General features: G+C 42.9%; 1 protein-coding gene across 1 annotated transcript in view; it reads right to left on the reverse strand.

The window, feature by feature from the left end:
• Positions 1 to 20,057, reverse strand: part of Lrpprc (leucine rich pentatricopeptide repeat containing) — an 82,600-nt gene extending 62,543 nt beyond the window's left edge. Inside the window, exons 1-11 of the mRNA XM_041631059.1 lie at positions 19,860 to 20,057; positions 10,008 to 10,201; positions 8,681 to 8,803; positions 6,218 to 6,339; positions 6,055 to 6,113; positions 4,812 to 4,898; positions 4,327 to 4,453; positions 3,921 to 4,065; positions 2,483 to 2,628; positions 2,140 to 2,245; positions 1,951 to 2,058 (exon numbers count right to left, since the gene is read on the reverse strand). Coding sequence (XP_041486993.1) covers positions 1,951 to 2,058; positions 2,140 to 2,245; positions 2,483 to 2,628; positions 3,921 to 4,065; positions 4,327 to 4,453; positions 4,812 to 4,898; positions 6,055 to 6,113; positions 6,218 to 6,339; positions 8,681 to 8,803; positions 10,008 to 10,201; positions 19,860 to 20,008 — 1,366 coding nt within the window. The 5' untranslated portion in view covers positions 20,009 to 20,057. The remainder of the gene's footprint in view (positions 1 to 1,950; positions 2,059 to 2,139; positions 2,246 to 2,482; positions 2,629 to 3,920; positions 4,066 to 4,326; positions 4,454 to 4,811; positions 4,899 to 6,054; positions 6,114 to 6,217; positions 6,340 to 8,680; positions 8,804 to 10,007; positions 10,202 to 19,859) is intronic.
• Positions 20,058 to 23,593: the final 3,536 nt, after the last annotated feature.

Raw genomic sequence — 23,593 nt, forward strand, 5'->3', positions numbered from 1 at the left:
TATGGGTGCTTGCTGAAAATATTTTAAATAGTGACTTTTTTATTCGTGGCACAGCAGAGTGGCACAACAAGATCAGGAAATCTTGTTGGAGGCTGGTGACAGTGAAGCTCCTGCCTCAATTCAACAGAAACGTGACTGCCCTGTTATTGAAAACTCAGTTCAATTTTATCGGACCTGTTTCCTGCAGCTCTTCCCCTCCCTTACTCAGCACTCCGGAGCAGGCATCAACGTCTCCCCCACCAGGGTACACTGGATGTCATCCAGACAAAGAGCAGGCTCATTTCACTAAAGACAATGTGGCGTTCTAGCCTTGCATGCAGCAACGAAAACTACACAAAAGCATACAGCCCCCTGCCCGCTACATGCAAGTCTACACAGTATATTTTCCTATCATCAAGACCTCCAGAAGAAGACTAAAGAGCACAGATGGTTTTTAAAAACTGAAGGACAACTGACATTCCTTGATACTATCAAGTCAGTAATCTCCAATAAAACAGAGGCTTCTGTAGTTTTTCAAAATCTTGTTCCTGATTTTTCAATGAATTAATGTAAAAACATGGTGTCCAATTTCCAAAGGACAGCTAAGAATGTTACTAAAACAATGTAACGGTTACTGAGGGGCTGGGACATGAAGAAGCATTACAAAGTGCAGAAGTCATACTCAACACTGACACACTGACACTACCTGTGGTTAGACCCTGAACCCTCTGGTTCTCCGGTGTCTCAAGAATACAAGATGACCTTTCAACAAAGCACCCTCCGGGTCTCCACTCAGATCCGCAGGAAAGGCAGACGCACAAGCCCTTCTTCCCCAAGCTCAGCTCGCTCCAGCTGAAACCAGTCTTGGTCTTTTGCCAACTCAAAGGGGTAGACATTATAATATGGTGCAACCAGGAAACTTACCCAGTACACAGACATTTCAAAAGGCACCAACAATATTTTCCTACCTGTGTAAAAATAAAGAATACTAAGAGGCTCAAGAGTCTGATGGAATGCTACAAATGGTCTGCGCTGCAGAAACACGAGGTTAAAGGTTACCTCATGCTTTCAGAACTGGAAGATACACAAAGAGTTAATCAACTCTTAATATTTTCACAAAGACTTTCCTAAAAAGGATTTAGAGACTTTTATAACCAGAAACAATTAGGGAATACTTGTTTCACTATTTTCTTTAAACCAGAAGACAACTATATATTTAAAATAAAATTGCAATGTGAAAGTCTGCTAAAAGCCCTTTTTGTTGTTTGTGCATTCTGTTTGTCACCCAATGTCACACTAACAACTCTGCATCTCATTCCAAAGCACATTATACTGTGAGATAAAATGAAAAAAGGCCATTTTTGTTTCCCCAAGGGGGAGGTACTTCTGTTAAAAGCATCTTTTTATGAGACTACTTTTTCTGATTACCAGTAATGCAAACCAAAGAATTAGATACTGTGCTCTAAAATTTAATATTTTCCATTTTATTCATATCCTATAGACATCCCATGTGTACAAGGGAAAGTATGCTAAATGCTTAAATGTACTTAAGAAGCTGAAAGTCTGAGCATTTCTGTCCTTCAATCAGCAGGCTGTCAGGTCAGGAGCACCTCTTTACAATAAACACAAGTTTCTCTGCCTTCCCTCCTGGAGCTGAGCTTGGGGGAAAACAGGCTGGCGTGGCCCACAGAGGAAAATGGTCACACTTTCTGTTCTATGAACTCCATTAAATGTAACTTCACTAAGGCTAGACAAACTGTTCACAACTCCACTCACAAGTCTGAACATTTGCTTAAGACGCGAACTAAGAAGTAAAATCAGTGAAAAATACCCACTTTAGAATTATTAACACAATCCCAGTTTCTCATGAGCTCTGACTCTCAGAAGTAAGTGTGCTTTAAAGAATTCAAACAGATGTGTTTATTTGCAATTGTTCTGACCAACTGTGACTCCATAAAAGGCAAAGCTCACCTTGAACATTTTTTGTTTTCTGATGTCCGGCTAGCAATGGCCAGAAATAGTGAGTTCGAATAGGAAACCCTTCTTCCTTCAAGGCCTGCATCACTGCTTTTGCCAAAGCTGAAAAACAATCCATAATATGTCACCGTGCTATGGCAGAGAAACTTGTGGATGCTGGTCAAAGCTACAAGGATACAGTACCAGTTTTGTTGGCCAGTAGAGCACAGTGGAGAGTGAACTGCAGTGAGGAGCTGTGCAGCTTGGCCTCCTTCAGCTTCTTACAGTAGTCTACAAGCTTCTCCGCAGGCTGGGGGGAAAGACACGGAGTCAGCCGGACAGCCAGAGCCTGACCACTGCGCTTTCTGCAAACAGTCAATGACTTTGGCAATGAAGTCTCAGTTTCTCCCTTTCTATCCAGAAATCTATCCAGAAATCTTCAACAGATTGTTTACAACTTTTCTCATCTCATGAATTCTCTCCTGTTTTAAAGCATATCATTTCACTGCCAACTAGACAATCTACAAAGTGAAAACAAGCAGAGTACCGTATTCATAGTCACGCAGTGCCGCAAAAAGAAACTGCCAAATACATTTATGTTCTCTTCCTTTGACACGGGTAATGCTAATAAAATCTGGAATGCCGTATCTTCCAACTTTTCAGTGACTAAAAGCAAAATGAGGTTCATTGCATCTGGGAAGAAAACAAAGACATCTGTTATTACTAAACTGAGCAATGTGTTTAAATAATAATCAATACTAATGGAAAAAAATAGGGCTAGTAACATGGTTCAGGAGATAAAAGCACTTGTTGCCAAATTTTATGAACTGAGTTCCATCCCCAGGAAAGATCTAGACCCTGAACACACCCTGTGAAATATGCATAACCAAACACACAAACAAAAATTTTTAAATTTTTAAAGAGAAAATTAAGAACTGCAAACACCAAAAGGATAAATATACATATATAAGAATAAAATACTTCTTAATACCATATCCTGGAGCACTCAACTCACACATATGTAGCTTACTACACTGACCAAGCACTCTATGTTTGCCTCCCATACTCCCGTACTGTTAAGAAGTGCCCTTTGGTACAGCTGCTTTGGAAATCAGTATGATCATCTCTCAGGAAATTAGGAAACAAATCTACCTCAAGACCCAACAAAACCACTTTTGAGTATACAATATAGCCAAAGGATGTTCAATCATACCACAAGGACAAGTGCTCAACTATGTTCATAGCAGCATTAATTATTTGTAATAGACAGAACCTGGAAACAACCTAAATGTCTCTCAACCAAAGAACAGATAAAGAAAATGTGGTACATTTACACAATGGAGAACTACTCAGCAGTAAAATATACTGACATCTTGAAATTTGTAGGCAAATGGATGGATCTAGAAAAAAACCATACTGAGTGAGGTAACCCAGACCCAGAAAGACAAATATAGAATGTACTCACTCATAAGTGGCTCTTAGACATAAAGCGGAAACAAACAAACAAACAAAAAAAAAAAACAAAAAACAAAAAAAACAGCCTACAATTCGTAACCCCAGAAAAACTAAACAACAAAGAGGATCTAAATAGGAAGGAGAAAAAGACAAGACCTCCTCAGTAAACTGGGAGCGTGGAGATCATGGGAGAGGGTAAAAAGGGAGGGGAGCAGGCCGGGCGGTGGTGGCGCACGCCTTTAATCCCAGCACTCGGGAGGCAGAGGCAGGCGGATCTCTGTGAGTTCGAGACCAGCCTGGTCTACAAGAGCTAGTTCCAGGACAGGCTCCAAAACCACAGAGAAACCCTGTCTCGAAAAACCAAAAAAAAAAAAAAAAAAAAAAAAAAAAAAAAGGGAGGTGAGCAGAGAAAAATGTATAGCACAATCAAACAATTAAAAAATTGACAAGAAAGAAGTCCCCTTTGTATCATACAAGCAATAGTAATCCAGGTATTCACAAAAGTCATGCAGATAAAATATTTTAAGTACCTGGAAGATATCTTCTCTCATAAGTAATCTTTTCCAGAATTTCTGAGACATACTGAGGATATCCAGCTTTAGTAAAGGTAACAATAATCTGGAATAAATCACGATCCATAAGGTAATGATCCGACTTCTCCACTTTCTCCAGAATCTAAAGATGGGTGGAGTAATTGAAATGAGAAATTAGAAGTATTCGAGCTAAATAAAATAACAAGATTCAATATACTAATCCACAGTGACCATCACATAGCAACAGCAAAGTATCCAACTAATAATTTCCTTTAAATATTACTCTTTACAAGACATCTTTTAAATGGACATGAGCTATTTTTTTTTTTTTTTTGCTTCACATAAATTGTAACACACGTTCACACAGTGACTTCAATATTGACTTACACAGCATGAACCATACCTGCTTAACATGGTCAATGTCACCCTTCTCAGCATATGCGTTCAACAGAGCCAGATACGTGTCTGGTCCTGGTTCAATGCCAGCTTCTTTCATCACTGTGAGAATATTTTCTGCGTTCTCCATATCTCTATAAATTATTTCAAAGAAAACATAAGATTGCTGAATATAATTACTCTAAAACATAAGTATATTAAAATTACTAATTTTGAATACTATTTGGAATTCTACCCAAAAAGAACTACTCATTAAAGCGGCTATATATTTCTGAAATAATAGGACCCATAAGCACCTGACATGTTTACAGCTAACTTCACCCCCATATGTAATAACTGCACAAATTTCAGAGAAAGTAATAAAAATACCAGTGTGCTCCACTGCATACCAGGCTTGTTTGGAGGAATAGATAAGCATGCTCTATGACTCCTCTCTAATAATTTTCTGGGACCAAAACCTTGCTGACAAAGCAAACCCAGGTGGAAAATTACCCAGCTCTCGCATGGCCTGTAACCAGAGCACTGAACACTGCCTCTGTAATTGGTAGGTCCTTCGTTTTCATAAATCCAAGAATCTTGCTGCAATAAAAGAGAGGTGACATTTATCAATGACACTTGCTAATGCGTCCATGAATTAGGCCTTAAGTTATTTTTGTTTAGCATAACATGTCCTTGTTAAAAAAAAAAAAAAGCAACGAAGTGAAGCATAATCCCCTTCTCGTGAACTTGTATTCCTTGAAGTATCAATAATTTTGAATACTCCTGTCAAAACGACTAAGCAGGCTAGGACTGTGGCTCAGTGGTTAAGCACTTGCCTAGGATATGGGATAGGCCCTACGTCAATTCTTAGCATGGGGGCAGGAGGGACATATGAATAATGTGAGAGGAAAAAAAACAATACACTGAGTTAAAATGGATTGTATATTTCAACCCACTACTTATTGCCTAAGCTTTAATTAAAAAGTGGCAATAATTTTATAGGCAGAGAAATATTACAGTTGATTTTACCTGAATCAGTGGGCAAAGAAAATATCCCTACTTTTATAAAGAAAGTTTAAATGGGTAAAGATAGCTCCCTTAGAAAACGGTTTTTTAAAAGTAAATCTAGCTTTGCATCTCAACAGTTTATACCTCTGTTCTAATTCAGATAGCAACTTTTACTTTCCCTTTTATACAACAATTTCATTTTATTTAAATAATACTACTAAATTTGCTATATAAAATACTTCTGAAATAATTCCCTTTAAAGAATAAATTTTCAAAAAAGTGGATGGATTTTATAGTTATACAATTTGCAAATCTACTTGTAAAAACTACATTTAATGATGATGAGATAGCTTGTTGGGTAGAGGAGAGTATGGTCAAGCCTAGCAACTGGACTTTAATCCCTAGAACTGAACCCAGAATCCACATGATGGACAGAGCTAACTCCTGCAGGTTGTTCTCTCGATTTACACACTCATGTCCACACACACGTACGCAGAAACACAAAATAAATAAAATAAAATGAGGGCTGGAGAGATGGCTCAGTGGTTAAGAGCACTGGCTGTTCTTCCAGAGGATCTGGGTTCAATCCCCAGTACCCACATACTGTCTGTAACTCCATTTCCAGGGCATCTTATATGACACCTTTGCACCAATGCACATAAAATAAAGTTAAATAAATTATTAAAAAAATAAAAAAATAAAATAAAATGAAATTAAACAATAACCCACATTTATAAAAAATACATACCTGGCACCTTCAATATCTCCAACATCACAATAGGCAGCAATAAGCCTCTGGTATGTTACCTGCCAATGAAATGGGCAGCTTAACACTTTCATACATAAACATCTTTCTGGAAAACAGCAGAACTGTATGTGGCTGCTCAGCACCCACAGCAGCAGCTACCTACTCGATTAGGTTGAATGTTTGCTTTCTCCATCTTGGCCAGGAAATCAGTAGGTGAGAATTTATGTTCATTTTGAAGATACACTTTAAGTAAAGCATTGTAATGACTGACATCATACACAGTACCTACAAATGAAATTTAAATCAGATGTTTAGAAAAGCATTTACCATCACATCCTTAGCACAATGACACTGCAGATCCTGATGGCAGCTGTCTTAGGAAACAGTGCCGTCTTCACGTGAGAACACGCTGATAGCACCTGTGCATTTAAGTGACAGAGCCATTCCTCTATGAAGCAGCCCTCACATGCTGCAGAGGAACTGGGACTACAATTCCTTTATAAAGTAGGACCGTTGGCAATTTTTCTTAATCTTTACCAGGTCACCCAAAGCCTTTGCCTGAAGGACCTGTTCCCCCTTGAATCTGAACACCACTGCCAGTTTGCTAGCATTGTTTACCCATGTTGCAATGTCCTTGTCTTCTTCCAATGTGTATACTACCTAAGGTCACATCTGTTAGGATACCACTCAGCCTACTCTACAAACGATATTATTTCTGGCAGTGCAGTATGACTCTCACCTACAAATGAGGTTAGCTGCATCCAAAGCCATCCTTGGTCACATGTGATCTTGGGGCCACAGACTGCACACACTTGAATGAATTAACATTTTGCACTTAGTCCTAGAAATTACCCCCTCTCTCTGGTCTCGGTTTTTTGTCTGTTTGTTTAGACAGGATGTCCCTGTCATGACTCAATTACAGAAATCCACCTGCCTCAGCCTCTCCAGTGCTGTGATTAAAGGCGTGGCCAGCCCTAAAAGCACACACGAGCATCATTAAACGGACTCAGCAGCTTGTCTTTATACAGTCACAGAAGTGTGTGACAGTAAGAGAAGAGCCTGTGAATCTGAGGGGTGACAACACAAAGGCATCAGAGGAAAGGGGGGATAATGCAAATACAGTATTCATAAATGAAATTCTCAAAAAATATTTTTTACTTCTCATTTTTATACTTAATTCATTACCACACTCCTACTATTTTTATACTTAAAATCCTTCCCCACTGTAGAATCCAATATATACATAAGTATACTCAATTTTTGAAATAAATAAATTCAAAGCAGTGAAGTAAAGATCATCCTCATCTTACCGCTTTTTCATACAGTTACACGGCAAAGGCTAGTCTACACATCTTCTGTGCTTGTCACTGTCCTCTACTGGATCCTGAAGATTTTGTAATCAGAAGAGTGTGGGGTTTCTCATTTAGTATGCGCAGCGGACTACTGCGACCTGACGTTTCGGCTCCACAGAGCAACAGCGCTGCTGCACACTGCGGCTTTAGAGCTCTAACTCGCTGAACAAACTTCCTCTACTCTTCAAGGACTTGAAAAATCAGGAACGAATACCCATTATCATGGTCTTTTCAATTATTTATTTTTTAATATTAAATGTTATATGGTTCAAAACTTCAGTTTTGGAATTTTTTATCTTTTTTTCTTTTAGACAGGGTCTCACTATGTAGATCAGGCTGGCCTGTAATTTATAGAATGCTGCCTGCCTCTGTCTCCCAAGTGCTGGGATTAAGGATATGAGCCACCATGCCCCAGCTGGTTCAAATTTTTATTTAAAAAAGGCACTTAGCCAGGTGTGGTGGCACACACCTTTAATCCCAACACTAGGGAGGCGTTCTCTGGGAGCAAGTTCCACACTAGCCAGGGCAACACAGTAGAACCTGTCTTAACAGCAACAACAAATGCATTGAGTAAAAATTAGAGCCAGTGTTTGTCACCCTTCCAGACCAGAAAGACTTCACTCTAGTGGATACACATACATAAAGAACACGCACTGCTTATGGATGGTGGCACATGGTGCACACTGCTCAGCATCGTAAATTTTACGTCTATTTCACCAGTATGTGAAGACTCACGATTCGCTATCAGAGAATCTCCATAATTTATTGACCCAATCGTTACAGTGGAATCCTCTTTTATATGTGAGCATGTTTTCCTAAATTCTAACAATACTATAATACTGTAAGTTGAGTTACAATTAGATAGCCCAAATATCTATTTTTTTCACTTATTAAAATTCTAATTCATGATATGAAAACTAGTTTATTCTTAATGTCCCTATAACTCACCATATAAACATATTGCCAAATAGTATTGAATCAAGAAGCCCTAGAACAAAATAAGATTATAACTTACATGCCGGGCAGTGGTGGCACACGCCTTTAATCCCAGCACTTAGGAGGCAGGGGCAGGCGGATCTCTGTGAGTTCGAGACCAGTCTGGTCTACAAGAGCTAGTTCCAGGACAGGCTCCAAAACCACAGAGAAACCCTGTCTCGAAACGCCCCCCCCCCCCAAAAAAAAAAACAACTTATAACTTACATGAAGAACACATTCAGTGGAAGAGAAAAAAATACCTATGCCTTTACGCATGTCAGGGACTAAAGCAATCATACCTAACGTCTGAAGTTTGTCCCATATCTTATGAGCAAATTCTGTCCTTTCTGCAAGACTCAGTTCAGGCAAGAGTGAACCACAGCTGCGCAGCAGAAGCAAGGCTTGGTTACCACCTGGGCTACCTGCAGAGAAACAGTTCATAGATGCAGGTAACAGGACCAGTAACACGGAGGAGGTAAACAGCAAAGCTTCAGCCAAGGTTTATAAATTATTTGACCATCTTCAGGCTTTTCAAAGAGATCAAGAAAAATATCCATTAAATGATCCACAAGCCCCACCCCTCAGTTCACCAAAGATAAGAGGGCACCCAAAGACCAGCACTCCATAACACTACTAAATGTCAGAACTGTAATCTTTAGCAGCAGACTGCTTTAAGAAATCTAAGACTACAAAATCCACATACTCTCTAAGACTAATGGATTCAAGAAGAATCTAATTCCTAAGCAGTGCTTGCTACAGTTCAAAGGCTATGCCTCTTAGCACCTTATGGGAAGGATACAAAGCAGATAAAGAACCCATATTACCATGTTTAAGTTTTATCTCCATGTCCCTTAAACTGGACTTTAAGACAACACAAAAATAAACACGCATCGTCTAACTCCATCTGTAAGTACATCCAGAGCAAGGAACTAAAGGGGCAGAAAATAGACTTACTTGTGGGTGTCTAGGACTGGAAAGGATGGGAAGGGCTGGAAGGGTGATAATGAAAAGTTCCAAAATTAATTGTGGCAATGGCTGAAGAACTGAGTAAATCAGAAAGTTACGGTCTTTCAATGAACATGACCGTCTGTCATGGAACCTCTTTGTTACACCTCATCATTAGAAGCTCTGCTCCCTAAGGAAATAATGCCCACAAACAGACTCCGGGAGACTCTTCCTAAAACACACACAAAATTGCACAGTAGTACGTTTGCTTTTGTGTTTGTCAGGAGATAGGAGAAGAGCCTGGGAGTGAAGGACCTGCAGCTCCTGCAGGACTAGTCAACACCTAAGCCATCTGCCCGCTCAGAGGCTGACTGGAATAAAGAGAAATGACAACCAGTCTTCACTGTGGTCATGGCAGGAAAACTGGTGCCTTCTACTACAGTTTATCATGGAAGCTGTACAACTCTAGAAAGCAGGGGAAGCAAATGGCTATTTTTACTTGCTGACTCTGAAATGGACTCTAACTGAAATATTTCATGTTACTGCAAACTCTGCCTGGATGATCTGGAAGGAGAGGAGGATCTAGTCACACTGACACTTAGTATCAAATGATGCTCTCCACAATGAGCTTCCAGAAACCCAGGAAAAACTTCAACTACCTATAGAGAAACTCTGAAATACCTGAGCGACACGTGCTATCAAAGACTTTCTGCAGAAGTCCCTTTGTAATGCGGCCCGTTCTTCGGACAGAATTGTCCAGTCTCATTAGAGCCCAATCAAACTGACTGTTATTTCTTCTCACAAGAGCAGGCTCCTCTTGAAGATCCCTCTTTTCAGCAACAATTGCATATAATCTGGCTTGGCTTGGAAGCTCTCTGTAAAATTGAACACAATTAGTAACAAACTAAGTAAATTGCTATCTAGTCAAGACATCGTTTGTGTCAAGTTTACGCCAAGTTCTGACAGTCACTAAATACCTAATATTGCAATGCAACAGCAAAAGTACTAAGAGAACTATGAACTGACAACAAATTAAAGTTCTGACTTGCTTTACACACATAGACGTGCGTGCACAAGTGCAGACATACACACACACACACAGTAAAACTCCAGTTGATGCTGGGTGTATTGATAACCTTACATGAAATCACTTCAAACTAAGAAGCTAAAATTATACTTCCTTAACGAAGGAAAACAAAGCAGCTCATCAACGAGCTCTTCTCACTTGTATGAATGAGACAAAAGGGCAGACTGCACTCCGAATTCCAAAACTACCTTTATGGCTTTGTTCTGGCATAAGCTTATATGAACTTTTTTTTTTTGTTTGTTTTTGTTTTTCGAGACAGGGTTTCTCTGTGGCTTTGGAGCCTGTCCTGGAACTAGCTCTGTAGACCAGGCTGGTCTCGAACTCACAGAGATCCGCCTGCCTCTGCCTCCCGAGTGCTGGGATTAAAGGCGTGCGCCACCATCGCCCGGCTTAAGCTTATATGAACTTAAATTTTAAATCAGTTATTAAACCAGACAACAAAGTTTCTTCCAAGTTAAAACTCTGCACTGACTTTACAGGACCACTCAAGCCCACGTTAATTCCCGCCTGTCTAACAAGACCAAAGCATCTCAATTCCACAGCTTTGCATTTTCAACACACAGTTTGTACACTTCCCTAACTCTCCAGAGTAGGAACCGTTGTCAGAGAAGAAATTAGTTAAGATGAGAATGATACGTGTTTCTACAGAATATTCTTTCTTTGTTTTTTGAGACAGGGCCATTTTTAGTTCAGGCTGGCCAGAAACTTCCTGAGAACCAACAATGACTTTGAACTTCTGATTCTCTTGCTTTCAACTCTGCTGTCATGCCAGGCCTATGCTGTGGGTTATGCAGTATAGGGATGGGACCCACGCTAATAAGCATCCTATGAACTAAGCTAACTGACATCCCCAGAACAAGCAACTCTTTAAATCAATATTAATACAGTCTAATATACAACTAAACTTCTAAACTGTGCAGAGGTATTTCATACTATAGGAATAAATACTGAACTTGATTTACAAATATCAGACCTAAAAAAGTAAACTGACATGTAATTTTGAAAGGCTTTCTCAAGTACTTCACTTTTAACATACTCAATTCTTGGGAATCTGCTCTGAGTACCTTAATTTTAGTTGCCACTAAATTATGCTAAGCATTATGTCTAAAAACATTAATTCAGAAAATGCCTTCAAGATGATAACCACATTTTCTGGCACATAGACCTCTTTACCAGTCAGTGGTGAGTCTAAAAATAAAACTGTAGGAGCTAAGTGCATAACTGAGTGATGGAGCGTGCACTCCGCATGCAAAAGGCCCTGGGTTTGATCTCAGACCCCCAAAGCCACTGTTCTCCTATGTTCCTAACCTTGGGTTTTGCCAATGTGTGCAATTATTGTGAGAACATAAGTGCTGATCTCATTTGGGTAAATACTTGGTGTGAAGTCTACTTTCAGCTTTCGAAGTGGCCATGAAACTAGCTTTCCAAACGGCTACGCAGTGTGTGCTCCTACGGCAGCAGCTGAGAGCTCTTTTTCTCTACCACTGCGAGCATTCAGTTTTCAGTGTTTTGGTTTAAGTAGTCATTGTTCCAGGTGAGGTGGCTCATCAGTGTTTTCATTTACAATTTGTTAATGACCTAGGAACTCTTAGGTATTTTGCAAACTTTCATGAAGTCTCTGCCTTCTCCAGTGAGGCATCTGCTCAGAATTTCTGCCCAATCTCTAACTGTAGATTTTTAAAATATTTGTCATGGTTTGGTTTCAATTAAATTCTTTACTCCACATTCAAACTCTTCTCTGGTTTATGAGTTGGTTTAAAGTAACTTTGGAACTTTCAGGGTTAAAGATAAGAATAGGAATAAAGGACAAAAGGTGTTGTTTTGGTTTTTGTTTTTCTTGAGACAGGGTTTCTCTGTGGAACAGTCCTGGTTGTCCTAGAACTCACTCTTGTTGACCAGGCTGTCCTCAAACTCAGAGATTCTCCTCTCTCTGCCTCCTGAGTGCTGGCATTAAAGGTATGTGTCACCACTGCCAGGCCAAAAGGTGTATTAATAATTACTTTTTAATGCATACTAAGTAGTAGCAAATTACTATAATAGCCCCCAACTTACACTTGAGAAAACTAACAAGTATTTCCCAAATCACAGAAAAAGCTAGTTAAAGATGTGACGAGAGAAGCAATCCTTGATTTGGGTAGTACTATTCAATACAGGCCCATGCGGCACCAGAGCCATCACCCAAGCACAAAGCAAGACACAGACACACTGCAAAGTGGTCAAAATTAACCCTAGAGAAGAACAACTAGAAAATGGGGAGCCTCCAAATCTGTAAAAAAAAAACAATGATTTTGTTTGTTTGTTTGTTTCTTATAAATTACTCAGTCTCAGACAATCTTAGAGCAGCCCAAGAAGTTTCTATGCTTAAACCTTAGGAGGACAGGGTAAGAGAGATGGCTTAGTGATTAAATGCACAGGCTGCTCTTTCAGGGCCCAGGTTCTGTTCCCAGCATCCATGTGGCAGCTCACAACCAGCTGTAACTCTAGTTCCAGGGGTTCTATTCTGACACCCCCCTCTAGCCTCTATGGGCACCAGGCACACATGTGGTATACAGATAAACATGTGGGAAAACACATAAACAAAACTAAACAAATACTTTTTAACTCAGGATAACAGTATTTCCCTTACAAGAGTATTAACTGAGACCATGTAGTTAGTCTACAACATACTTCTAGTCAAGATGGGTTTGAGACTGCATTTAGGCAAAGATTTTCCATTTCAATAGGTTTACTTGTTGAAAATTTAAAAAAAAAAATAGTAACTATCAAATTTAGATCTTTTCTTATTAACATTTTTGCTCAAGACAAAATAAAGTTATAAAAGTGTTAGCTTAAGGGCTAGAGAGATAGCTCAGTGGTTAAGAGCACTGGCTGCTCTTCTAGACCAGAGTTCAATCCCCAGCACCCACATGGTTCCAGGGATGCCTTCTTCTGGCTTCCATGGGCACTACAAGAACATGGTGAACAAATACACATGTAGGCAAAAACACCATACACATAAAATAAAAACAGCGTTTTTTTTTTTTTTTGGTTTTTTGAGACAGGGTTTCTCTGTGGTTTTGGAGCCTGTCCTGGAACTAGCTCTTGTAGACCAGGCTGGTCTCGAACTCACAGAGACTCCCTGCCTCTGCCTCCCGAGTGCTGGGATTAAAGGTGTGCGCCACCACTACCACCTACATCCGCCAAGAACAGCTCTCTTAATGAAAAGCACTCAGTAAATTTGTGCTTTTTCTAAACCTTTTGTAAAATTAAGCTATAATGAATTTTCTCCTTGAAAAGCCTTGCCAAATTCAGCTCTCTCCCAACGTGGTTTTATGCTTTCTGACAAGACTAGGAATCTTAGAGCAGAAAGGCCACTAGCAGCCCTGCTATTCCTGCTCCCAGCTGCGGTCCTAAAACGGCAATTCTGTGCAGTCTAGATCTCCCCTCTGTACCCAACTTCTCAGTTCTAAAGGCTGTCTCCCTTCTCTTAGTTATGGCAGGAAGTGTTGGAGGATGCATTAACCAGATTTGGCCCTATGGTGTGGAAATGAAGCAAGATTTTCAGAATCTATACAATCAGAATGACACTGACTATTCTCTAACCATCTCAAAGTCTTACACGCATTAGGTGCTTATAATGGCCTTTAACTTTTAAACTCAAATATATCATCCATTGCTGTTTTGAGAAACATTTTTATGGAGCTGAAAAGATAGCTCAGCCACAAAGAGCCGCATACAGCTCTTGTGTAACACCCAGCACCACGTTTTGTAACGCCAACTCCAGGTCATCTGACACCTTCTTCTGGCCTGTGCAGGCACCTGAACTCTTGTGTATATAGGTACACATCATTTTTTTTTTTTTTTTTTTGGTTTTTCAAGACAGGGTATCCCTGTGTAACAATCCTAGCTGTCCTGGAACTAGCTCTTGTAGACCAGGCTGGCCTCAAACTCACAGGGATTCACCTGCCTCTGCCTCCCAAGTGCTGGGATTAAAGGCATGCGCCACGATCGCATGGCCTAAAATAACTTTCTATCTTAAAGTCATCCCTTCAGCATCTAAAACACATTCAAGACTATCTCCGAATCAGGAAGCACAATCTGAGTGAGAAGCTTCCATTTCCCAGCTTGTATTCTCAGGCCAGAGAGTGAGCTGCAGGTACAATGCATGCAGAGAGGCAGTCTGCATAAGGGTTTGTTCTAATGGACCCCACTTGTCCTGACCTCCAAATCTACTCTTCAGTTCTAACACTCTCACCAACCTCCTGCTCTCTCTCCAGGAAAAGAAAACCTTCAGTTCTGCATGCTAGTTGAGGCCCAAGTTTGCAGTACCAACACTGTCCCTAACTGGCCATCCTGTCTTTTTCTCACGTTCTAAATACATTTATTTTGTCAAGATCCAACACATTCAAACTCCTCCTCTGGATTGAGGCCCCGCTACAGCCAATCATGGAGCCAGTATGGCAATCAACTTGCAGTAACAGATTTCAAACCCACACAAGATCAAAGTGTGGGCTCCAAGTCCCCAGACTTCTTTTTTATATATATATTTTCGAGACAGGGTTTCTCTGTGGTTTTGGAGCCTGTCCTGTAACTAGCTCTTGTAGACCAGGCTGGTCTCGAACTCACAAAGATCCGCCTGCCTCTGCCTCCCGAGTGCTGGGATTAAAGGCATGCGCCACCACCGCCCGGCTGGCCACAGACTTCTTTAGCCTTCAAGCCCTGGCTGGATACTTAGCGCATATTCTCTTGAAAGATGAGGCTCCCTCTTGGGCCTGGGAGTTGCTCAATGGCTAAGGCACTTGCCTCTAATTCTGACTTGAGTTCTATCCCCGGATCTGCATGCTGGAAGGAGAACTGGCTCTGCAAAGGTGTCCTCTGATCATATGCGCACTGTGGCATGTGCACCTGCACACATTAAGAAACACACAGGCACACAGGCATGCATGGTTGGTTGGTCGGTCCATCTCCTTCCCAAAAACAAATGTGACTGCCCTTCTCTGTGCAATACCAATCCAGTATCATCTTATGAGTGCATAACATCAATAAATTATCATCTTACAAGCATGCAACATCACTAGATAGGACTACCATCTACTCACGAGCTTACAGAAAGAGAGGAGGGGTTGAGTCTTGGGTTTCACAGGCCCAAAGGGTTCAGACTCTGAGAGCATTCCAAAATGTCAGGTAAAAAGGGAAAGTTTACTTTTCTTCCAATGACAACTCTAGTGGACACGTAATCTTCACCTGTAGGCCACAATCATCAATCTACATCTACTTTCACACAGACTTCATTTCAAGTTCATCTTTCCTCCGAAACACGTGGGCATTACTCTAAGATCTCAAGAGAAGCATAGACAGCTTCAGAAAAAAAAAAACAAAAACAAAAAAAACACCAGGAGAAAGGAAGGAAAGCCCCCTCACCCTCCTCATGCAGAAGGTAAGAGCCAGAAGAATTTCCTTCCAAAAAAGAGGAAGATGCTAAAAGGAAAACTGAAGAGCAAGACACAAAAATACAAGATGCACACTTCTGGGTACAGATGAAGCAATGCTAATAATTCCCACTCAGTAATGCCTATTAGTCCAAGTCAGACACAGCAGAGCTGGAAAGCAAGGTAAAGGTGAATAGGCAGAACCACTCTAGAGCACAGAGGTGAACTAAGAGCCCCTTATCTTCAACTCATCTTATCCCTCTCTCAGTGTCTGTGATGTTTTATTGAACAAATGTCTGACATCCACTCCAAAAACAAAGTAGGCATCAAGGGAGGCAAAATACTAAGATGAAGACCTTGCCTTTAAGGAGATCTGCAGTGCCAGAGGTAATAGAATCCAGGGTTACACATGTTAACAGGGCTAACAGCATGCTGCCCATTCAGAGCTGAGAAGAGGACATCAGAGGAAGGCATGGAAGCAGCAGCTGAGAGGGCCTATCAGAGATAGGAACTTCTCAGTATGAGGAGAATGGGCATCACCTTCAAAGGCAGTTGGCCCAGTGGGCCCTCCTGACTCAGTCCCACAGCCCCTCTATTATCTGGAAGCTTGGTAAGCCATTCGGTCTCAGTCCTGAACAGCAGCTCTTCATAATCAGACTGCGTTTTCACAGGATTCCTAGGGAAACAGCCCTCCCTGTAGCTTTACCGCTTGCCATGGGAAGACAGAAGAGCTGAGGCATCTCATTCCCAAAACACCCATGAAAGCACCAGGTAAGACTTACCCTGGAAACAGCTGGAGCCAGAGTGCTCAACTGTGAACCTGAATGACGCAATCAAGTCTATCAGAAACTCCAGAAAAAGGACGATGGGGGCAGGAGAGATGGGGTATCCATTCCAAATGAAACAGAACTCTGGGATTTTATCACTTGTTGATGAAAGGGGACGATGAGGCATTGGGGGAGGGAGGAACAAAAGCAAGCATAAACATGAATGGGCTCTTTCTAAGTAACAGAACAGTGACACTTGCCGCACAGATTTGGGAGAAGAGCTGAGTTCCTTCCCTTCAAGATGGGTTGGGTTTGAAACATCTGTAGCTCAGCCAGAGGGAGCTTCCCAACTGACAGTCCACATCCAGGAGAAACAATGCAACTGCCCGTGCTAGCAGTCAAACCGTGACCAAGACACCGAGAACAAAAGGGCCATCTACAAGGATGACACCATGTAAGCTGCCACAGGAAAGCCTCTGAGTGTGCGAGCATCTAACACACGACAGCAAAGTCTCTGAGTGTGCAAGCATCTAATACACAACAGCAAAGTCTCTGAGTGTGCAAGCATCTAATACACGACAGCAAAGCCTCCGAGTGTGTGAGCATCTAACATACAACAGCAAAGCCTCCGAGTGTGTGAGCATCTAACATACAACAGCAAAGCGTCTGAGTGTGTGAGCATCTAATACACGACAGCAAAGCCTCCGAGTGTGTGAGCATCTAACATACAACAGCAAAGTCTCTGAGTGTGTGAGCATCTAATACATGAACATGGGGACAAGTATCAAGGAGGCAGGTACAAAAAAAATCCTGAGACACAAGAAACTGACAGTGCCATCCTAGCCAGGAAAGGGGCATTATGGAAAAGGGAAGTAGGATGCTAGAGATTCAGGCCCAGAACACAGATTTGGTAGTCATGACGTCTTCTGTAAAAAAGAAGTAAAACCAATATACAGCCACATAAACAACTGAAAAATATACTAATGGTGTACCAATGGTTCTCTCTGGGTGATAATTAAATAAGATTTTTGGTGTTTTCCCTCTGTAATTTAGTTATTCATCAAGGAACCTGAGTTTTACAGCTTAAAAAAATAAAAGGGGCTGGAGAGGCAGCTCAGCAGTTAAGAACGCTTCCTGTTCTTTTAAAGGACCCAGTTCAGTTCCCAGCACTCATGCCAGACAGCTCACAACTGCTTGTAACTAAAACTCCAGGGGACCAGAGGGCACCAACACAAACAAAACAAAACAGAAAGATGTTGTGGGATAGGAGCCTGTAGGGGAAAGTGTTCAAAGTCCAAGGAAAGAAAACAAACACTACTTTACTGCCTGCTGAGAGCTGAGCACACAGCTTTGTGAACAAGACCAAGTACTGTGCTCCACAGCCTACTTCCTACCACGGAAACAGAGAACAAGAAAAAAAGAACACGTGGTCATAGACAAGACTCAGGTGCAGTAATGTCACTGCTCAGGGTCTTCTTGTATTTATCTTTTGTGTGTGCTACAGGCGGAGGTCAGGACAAGTTGCAGGAGCCTTTCCTTCCAGATGGGTCCTGGGGATCAAAGGGAGGTCATCAGACTTGCAAGGGATGTGCTTTTTCTAGAGGAGCCACAGGAAGTTTAGCTTCCTCTAAAGAGACACCTGAGCCCTGAATGACAAAAGATCAGCTTTACAAAGACACCTGGCAGAGACCCTTACAGAGAGGAAGGTCTAAGGTTAGCAGCAAGGAACAGGAACGGAACCCAGATGTGCTCAACATCTAGACCAAGAGCTTGTCACTAAAATGTGTTCAATGTTTCCCAAACACTACAGAGAAGTCAACAATAGCACTGCATTCCTGGCCTCTGGCCTCATGTTGAGGACTAGAGCAGTGGTCCTCAACCTTCCTAGTGCTATGACCCTTTAATATAGTTTCTCGTGTTGGGGTGACCCCCACCCATGAAATTATTTCATGGCTACTTCATAACTGTAATTGTGCTGCTGATATGAATCATAATGTAAATACTGATATGCAGGATATCTGACATATGCAACCCTCCAAAGGGGTCTCAGCGCACAGGCTGAGGACCACTGGACTAAAGGAATGTACAAGGGATTGGCTGCTCTACTCAAAGAAATGAGAGCTAGGAGATGAAGGATGAAGAGATGTGGCGAAAGCAAAGGCAATGATTTCTGAAGGTTCATTGCTCAGGCCTAAATTCCAAGCAGCAGCACTCGGGAGGTGTACACCTAAGCTGTTGAGAACCCATAAGCATTTTCTTCACCTAATCATCTGCAGTGCCAGGCTGGCCCACGAAGACAGTTACTTCTATTACGGCAGCAAAGCAGTTACTGAGTACTCCCCACCTTGGTGCTGTGTACACCTGTGTACCTGAAGAAACTAAGGTCTTGGATGTTGAGTGATTTGTCCAATGGCATAGGGCAATGAACTGAAGCACCCTCAGTCCACGGCTCCCCACTCCAGATCAGTTCCCAGATCTTGCTAGACCCCAAAGCTCTTTTGTAGGTCATTCAATTGTCAATTTCTCTCTGGTGCTAAAACCTAAGTACCCATCTTCCTTTTCCTGGTGATCAGAACACTAATCAAATGAGCATTCTTATCTCCCTATAACCTCAACCCACGAAGATGTACTCACACAAATACTTGACACTCACTGGGTGTTTAACTTGTTTTTGCATTCCTAGACAGATCCCAACAGTGTCTTACATGTGTTCATTATACTATTCTGCTGAGACAATGCCCAACCCATGACGTCGGCCTAAATACTAAATGAAAATTTCATTCAACAAAACTCAGGCAAAAACCCGAACTGGGCATTATCAAATGTCATGCTCTAAACTATCCCTGGGTTACTCAAAATTTCAAACCCTACCCCCCAGAGAAGGGGGGGGGGGGTAGGAAAACCCGAAGCCTCCTAAGACTACACACAAGCAAGTTACTGATCAACAGCGTGGGACAGCACCCAGGAAGGGTACTCCTAAGGAAAGACACAGCACCTGCTCCCACCGTAGCAGGCCTCCCCAAATCCCTCAGCTTCCCGGGCGGTCCCCAGTCCAAGAGCAGGTGGCGACCTCAAGCAGCAAGCCGGAAACCAGCCAATGCCCTCGACCATGACCTTCTCAAGACGCTCAACCTTATTACCCCCAAATCACGGGCAAAAGCATCGGCCAAAGCATGGGAGACTATGCCTAAGCTGCCGGGAGCCCTGAGCCGGAGAACGCGAGCCCAGACGTCTGTCCATCCGCCGGCAGGAGGAAGGGTCCGGTACTCACCCTGCAGGCGGCCTGCTACCAGCCGCCGCCACCCGGGCGACGGAGAACAGCCGGCCCGGGCAGCCCGCAAAGAGGCGCAGGGAGAGCGGGAGGCGCGGGGCCGCCGTGGCCCCGAGCAGCCAACGAGCGGGTCTCAAGAGGGCAGCCATGGCTCAGGGTGCCCAAGCCGGGAAGCACGCTCCTGCCGAAGACCTGGAGGAACACGTGACGACGGGGTCGCCCCCGAGTGGGACGGACCAACGGCCAAGCGCAGGGGAGGCTGGAGCCTCGCCAAGGCACACAGGAGGAAAGAGCCGAACTTCCTGGGACACCCGGATCACTTGTTTGCTTTACAACAATAAGTTTTTTGTTCTCTGACCTCAACGTTCCGGTTTCCCTTCTCACTCGCTCCCGCTCTCGGAGAGCTCAGCCACATCACCCCCACCAGACGCTGCAGTTGGTAGAGCCCCTAGAGGTCGACTCCGCCCACGCTCGCGCAAGGGCTTGTGGGGGGCCGACTAAGCGCAACACCGAGGGTGCCGGGAAGGGCCGACTGTGCAGATCCCGGAGTGTCGACTACGTTTCTTCCCTGCGCCAAGGTTGCTGACCTAGTTGCTCAGTGACGTAGTTCCTGCCATAGCACTCAGAAACGGGGGTTAGAGGAAAACTTGAAGGAAACTGAGACTGGGCTGTGGGCCCTCTAATTAAATATATACGATTTGTGTTGTTGGGATTGGGGATGTGGTAGACGGAATAGACAGAGCTCATCCCAAGTGCATAGGCAGTGTCTCGCTTTATGAAATAAATGGATTTTTAACAAAGATCGTATAGTTTTTGAACTTTCCCTTTCTCGCTGCCCCGGCCCTCCTTTCAGTTAATACTGAATATAGCGTTTAAGGCAATGGTGTGATTGTCTGCTTAGTATATCGGGAGCTTGTAAAACAAGTTCTTACCTTCACAGGGCTTGCACTCTGAAAGGGTTCCCCGTGCATTCGCGTGAACCGGGAACAGGTTTCTACCCTCTACTTACTTAACTGTTCCTTGACTGTCACCAGGTGAGCGTCAGATTCTTTCTCCCTCTGGAAGTTTCCTATTTGACTGTTTCTCCTGCTGGGCAACAAACTCCGAGAGCACAGACTGCGACCTCTTGTGTAGTGGAAGGTCCTGCTCTGGTTGAGACACATTCCGTACATTAAGAATTTATTGAGTGAATATACGTTTAGAGATAACTTGATTTACGTTCCTTTTGAAGAAGAAGCTGATAGCCCCCAGAAAAAAGATTAATTTACTGAGTTACACTCTTAAGCTCTATGATAGAATGTAATTTATTCCCTCATTCTGTATCAGTACTGTTTATTAAGCACATATTTTGTGCCAGGCACTATTTGAGACCCTTTTTCTCTCCCCCCTCCTCTGGTTTTTCTCTCTCCCCTTCCCTTTCCTTCCCTTTTACTGAATAAACTATACCCAAACCCTCTCTCTGCATGGCATGCCTATCCATCACCCACCTGCCACAGCTGCCCCACCGACATGCCGAGGTCTCTCGCCCACCACCTCCCACCCACCTGGGACCCACAGAGGCCTCGTGTGGTAGTGAAAAACCTGGGTAAATCCAGACCTCCCCAGAAGGAAGAAAATAGCCAAAAATCCAAGCAGGAAGAGACAATCAAAAATCTAGGATTAGCCAGTTCAGTGACTGTGTTTCAGGAACTAGCTGAAGATAAAGTTAGATTGTAATCTTGAGAAACAGGGAGTTTCCCCCTTGTGACTTTCGGTGGTACCCTCCTTGCCCCTATTATTGGGCTGTGGTTTCTTCCTATAAACCCTTCTCCCTTCTCCAGGTCACTTGGGGTCGAACCCTTCCCCTGCATGGGTTATGAGTCTCGGCCCCAGTGCACTGGTTCCCATCTCATCTCATCAATTAAAGCCTCGTGTGATTGCAGCAAGGATGGTCTCTCGTGAGTTACCGGGGGGGGGGGGGGGGGGGGGGGGGGGGGGGGGCGTGTTATCCCGAGACTTGAGTGAGAGTCTCCCCACACCGGGGGTCTTTCATTTGGGGGCTCGACCCGGGGATTAGCAACCACCCTCCTCTCCGAAGACCCACTTGGAGGCTTGGAGGTGAGACATTGTCTGTGTGTCTTTGTCTGTGTGCCGTGCTGGTTGAATACAGGTTCAGGTTCTGTACATTCGGGTTTACAGTTGTGACTTACTTTGTGTTTCCTTGCCGGTTGAATTCCGGTTCAGGTTCTGTACTTTGAGGTTACAGCCATGCCTGTGTCTTTGTGTTTCGGTGCCAGCTGAGGTCAGGTTCTGTATTTTCGGTTTTGCAGTCGCTCGTGTCTTGGGAGGAGACGGAGGGAGTGATCAGCAGACATGCTAGATCACTGACTGCTGTCCTGGGAGATGAGAAGGAACCCAGGGACGCCTGGGAGATTCCCGTCTGGGTGCTGGTGAGGATATGGAAGTTCTTCTGGATTGGAGGAACTATGTCCTCTCAGCCGCCTGTATTTCTGGAATGGTTTTGTCTGTCTCGGTGGAGACAGACATTTGTTTGCGTATCTTGTGTGTCTTCAGTCTTTTGTTTTCTTATTTGTGATGTTGACCCTGGATCAGTGGTTTTGTCTTTCTAAGTTTTGTTAGCCTTTGTCTGTATATCTTCGGTCTCTGTTTTGTCTTACACGCAGGTAGCGTGTTCAGTTCTCTGGTGAGATACGCCGGTGGTGTTTCTCAGTTCTGTGGTATGACACATGAGTGGCGTGGTCAGTTCTCTGTAGAGACATGCTTGGATAGTGGTCTCATTTAGAAAGCGGGGCTGGTCACACCCGCAAAATAGCTTGAAGCTGTGTCTTTGGTTTGTTTGGCGCCTTTGTCCTGTATGTCTGTATAATGTGTGTTGTGCTTTAGTCCTGACTAAGACCGATGCTGACGTACTCAAATCATAACTTCTTTGACTTTGATATTGTGACCACTTACAAGACTTTAGAGATAGGGCCTTAAGCATAGGGGTGTGTTTCATAAAAAGTCAGCCTCGGCCCCAAGCACGTGGCTGCGGGGCAGCATGCTTGTATAGATGGCTGGGCTATTCAGCCTTGCTGTACAAGGTATCAAGGCTGCCAGACACAGTTGTAGAAGGTGGATGTACCCCAATAGGATTTCAAACACTAAACAAAAAATCTGAGAGTAATCGCTATAGCCTAAAGAGGTTAATAATCTTTTTTCCCCAGTGCTGCGTACCACCCTGCCCCCCCCCCCCATGCTGATGGACAAGTTCCCTCCGTCTGCCCTGGGAGCTGCACGCCTCAAACCTTTGGTCAAAGCTGACCAAGGCTTGGCTCCGCAGGTGAAGAACTCTTTCAGATCCTATGGATTATTAGTATCTGTCATCATTTATAGGGGCTGGTCAAATGTTTCACACTGGTACAGGATTTTATATGCTATTCCTGTCTACAAATTATTCTTGGTTAATGTTAAAAAACCCTATTGTTGGTCTCAAATGTTTCATACTGGTACAGGATTTTATGTGCTGTTCTTATTTAAAATGTAGCCATACATCCCCACTGAGAAAAACCACAAGAAAGACTTTGATAAGAGTTTTTATGCTGTCTAAAAGGCAGAGATTTTTGCTATGTTGTCTAAAAAGCAAGAGAGATGTTTGGTATGTTGTCTAAAAAGCAAGAGAAATTTTGGGTGTGTTGTCTCGAGAGAGATTTTGGTTTAAAAAAATGTGTAAGCAGGTATGGGCCTTATCTAGTTCC

Source organism: Microtus oregoni, unplaced genomic scaffold (assembly GCF_018167655.1).
Source record: "Microtus oregoni isolate MIOR12 unplaced genomic scaffold, Mior012 000036F_ref0000092, whole genome shotgun sequence".
NCBI classification, from domain to species: domain Eukaryota; kingdom Metazoa; phylum Chordata; class Mammalia; order Rodentia; family Cricetidae; genus Microtus; species Microtus oregoni.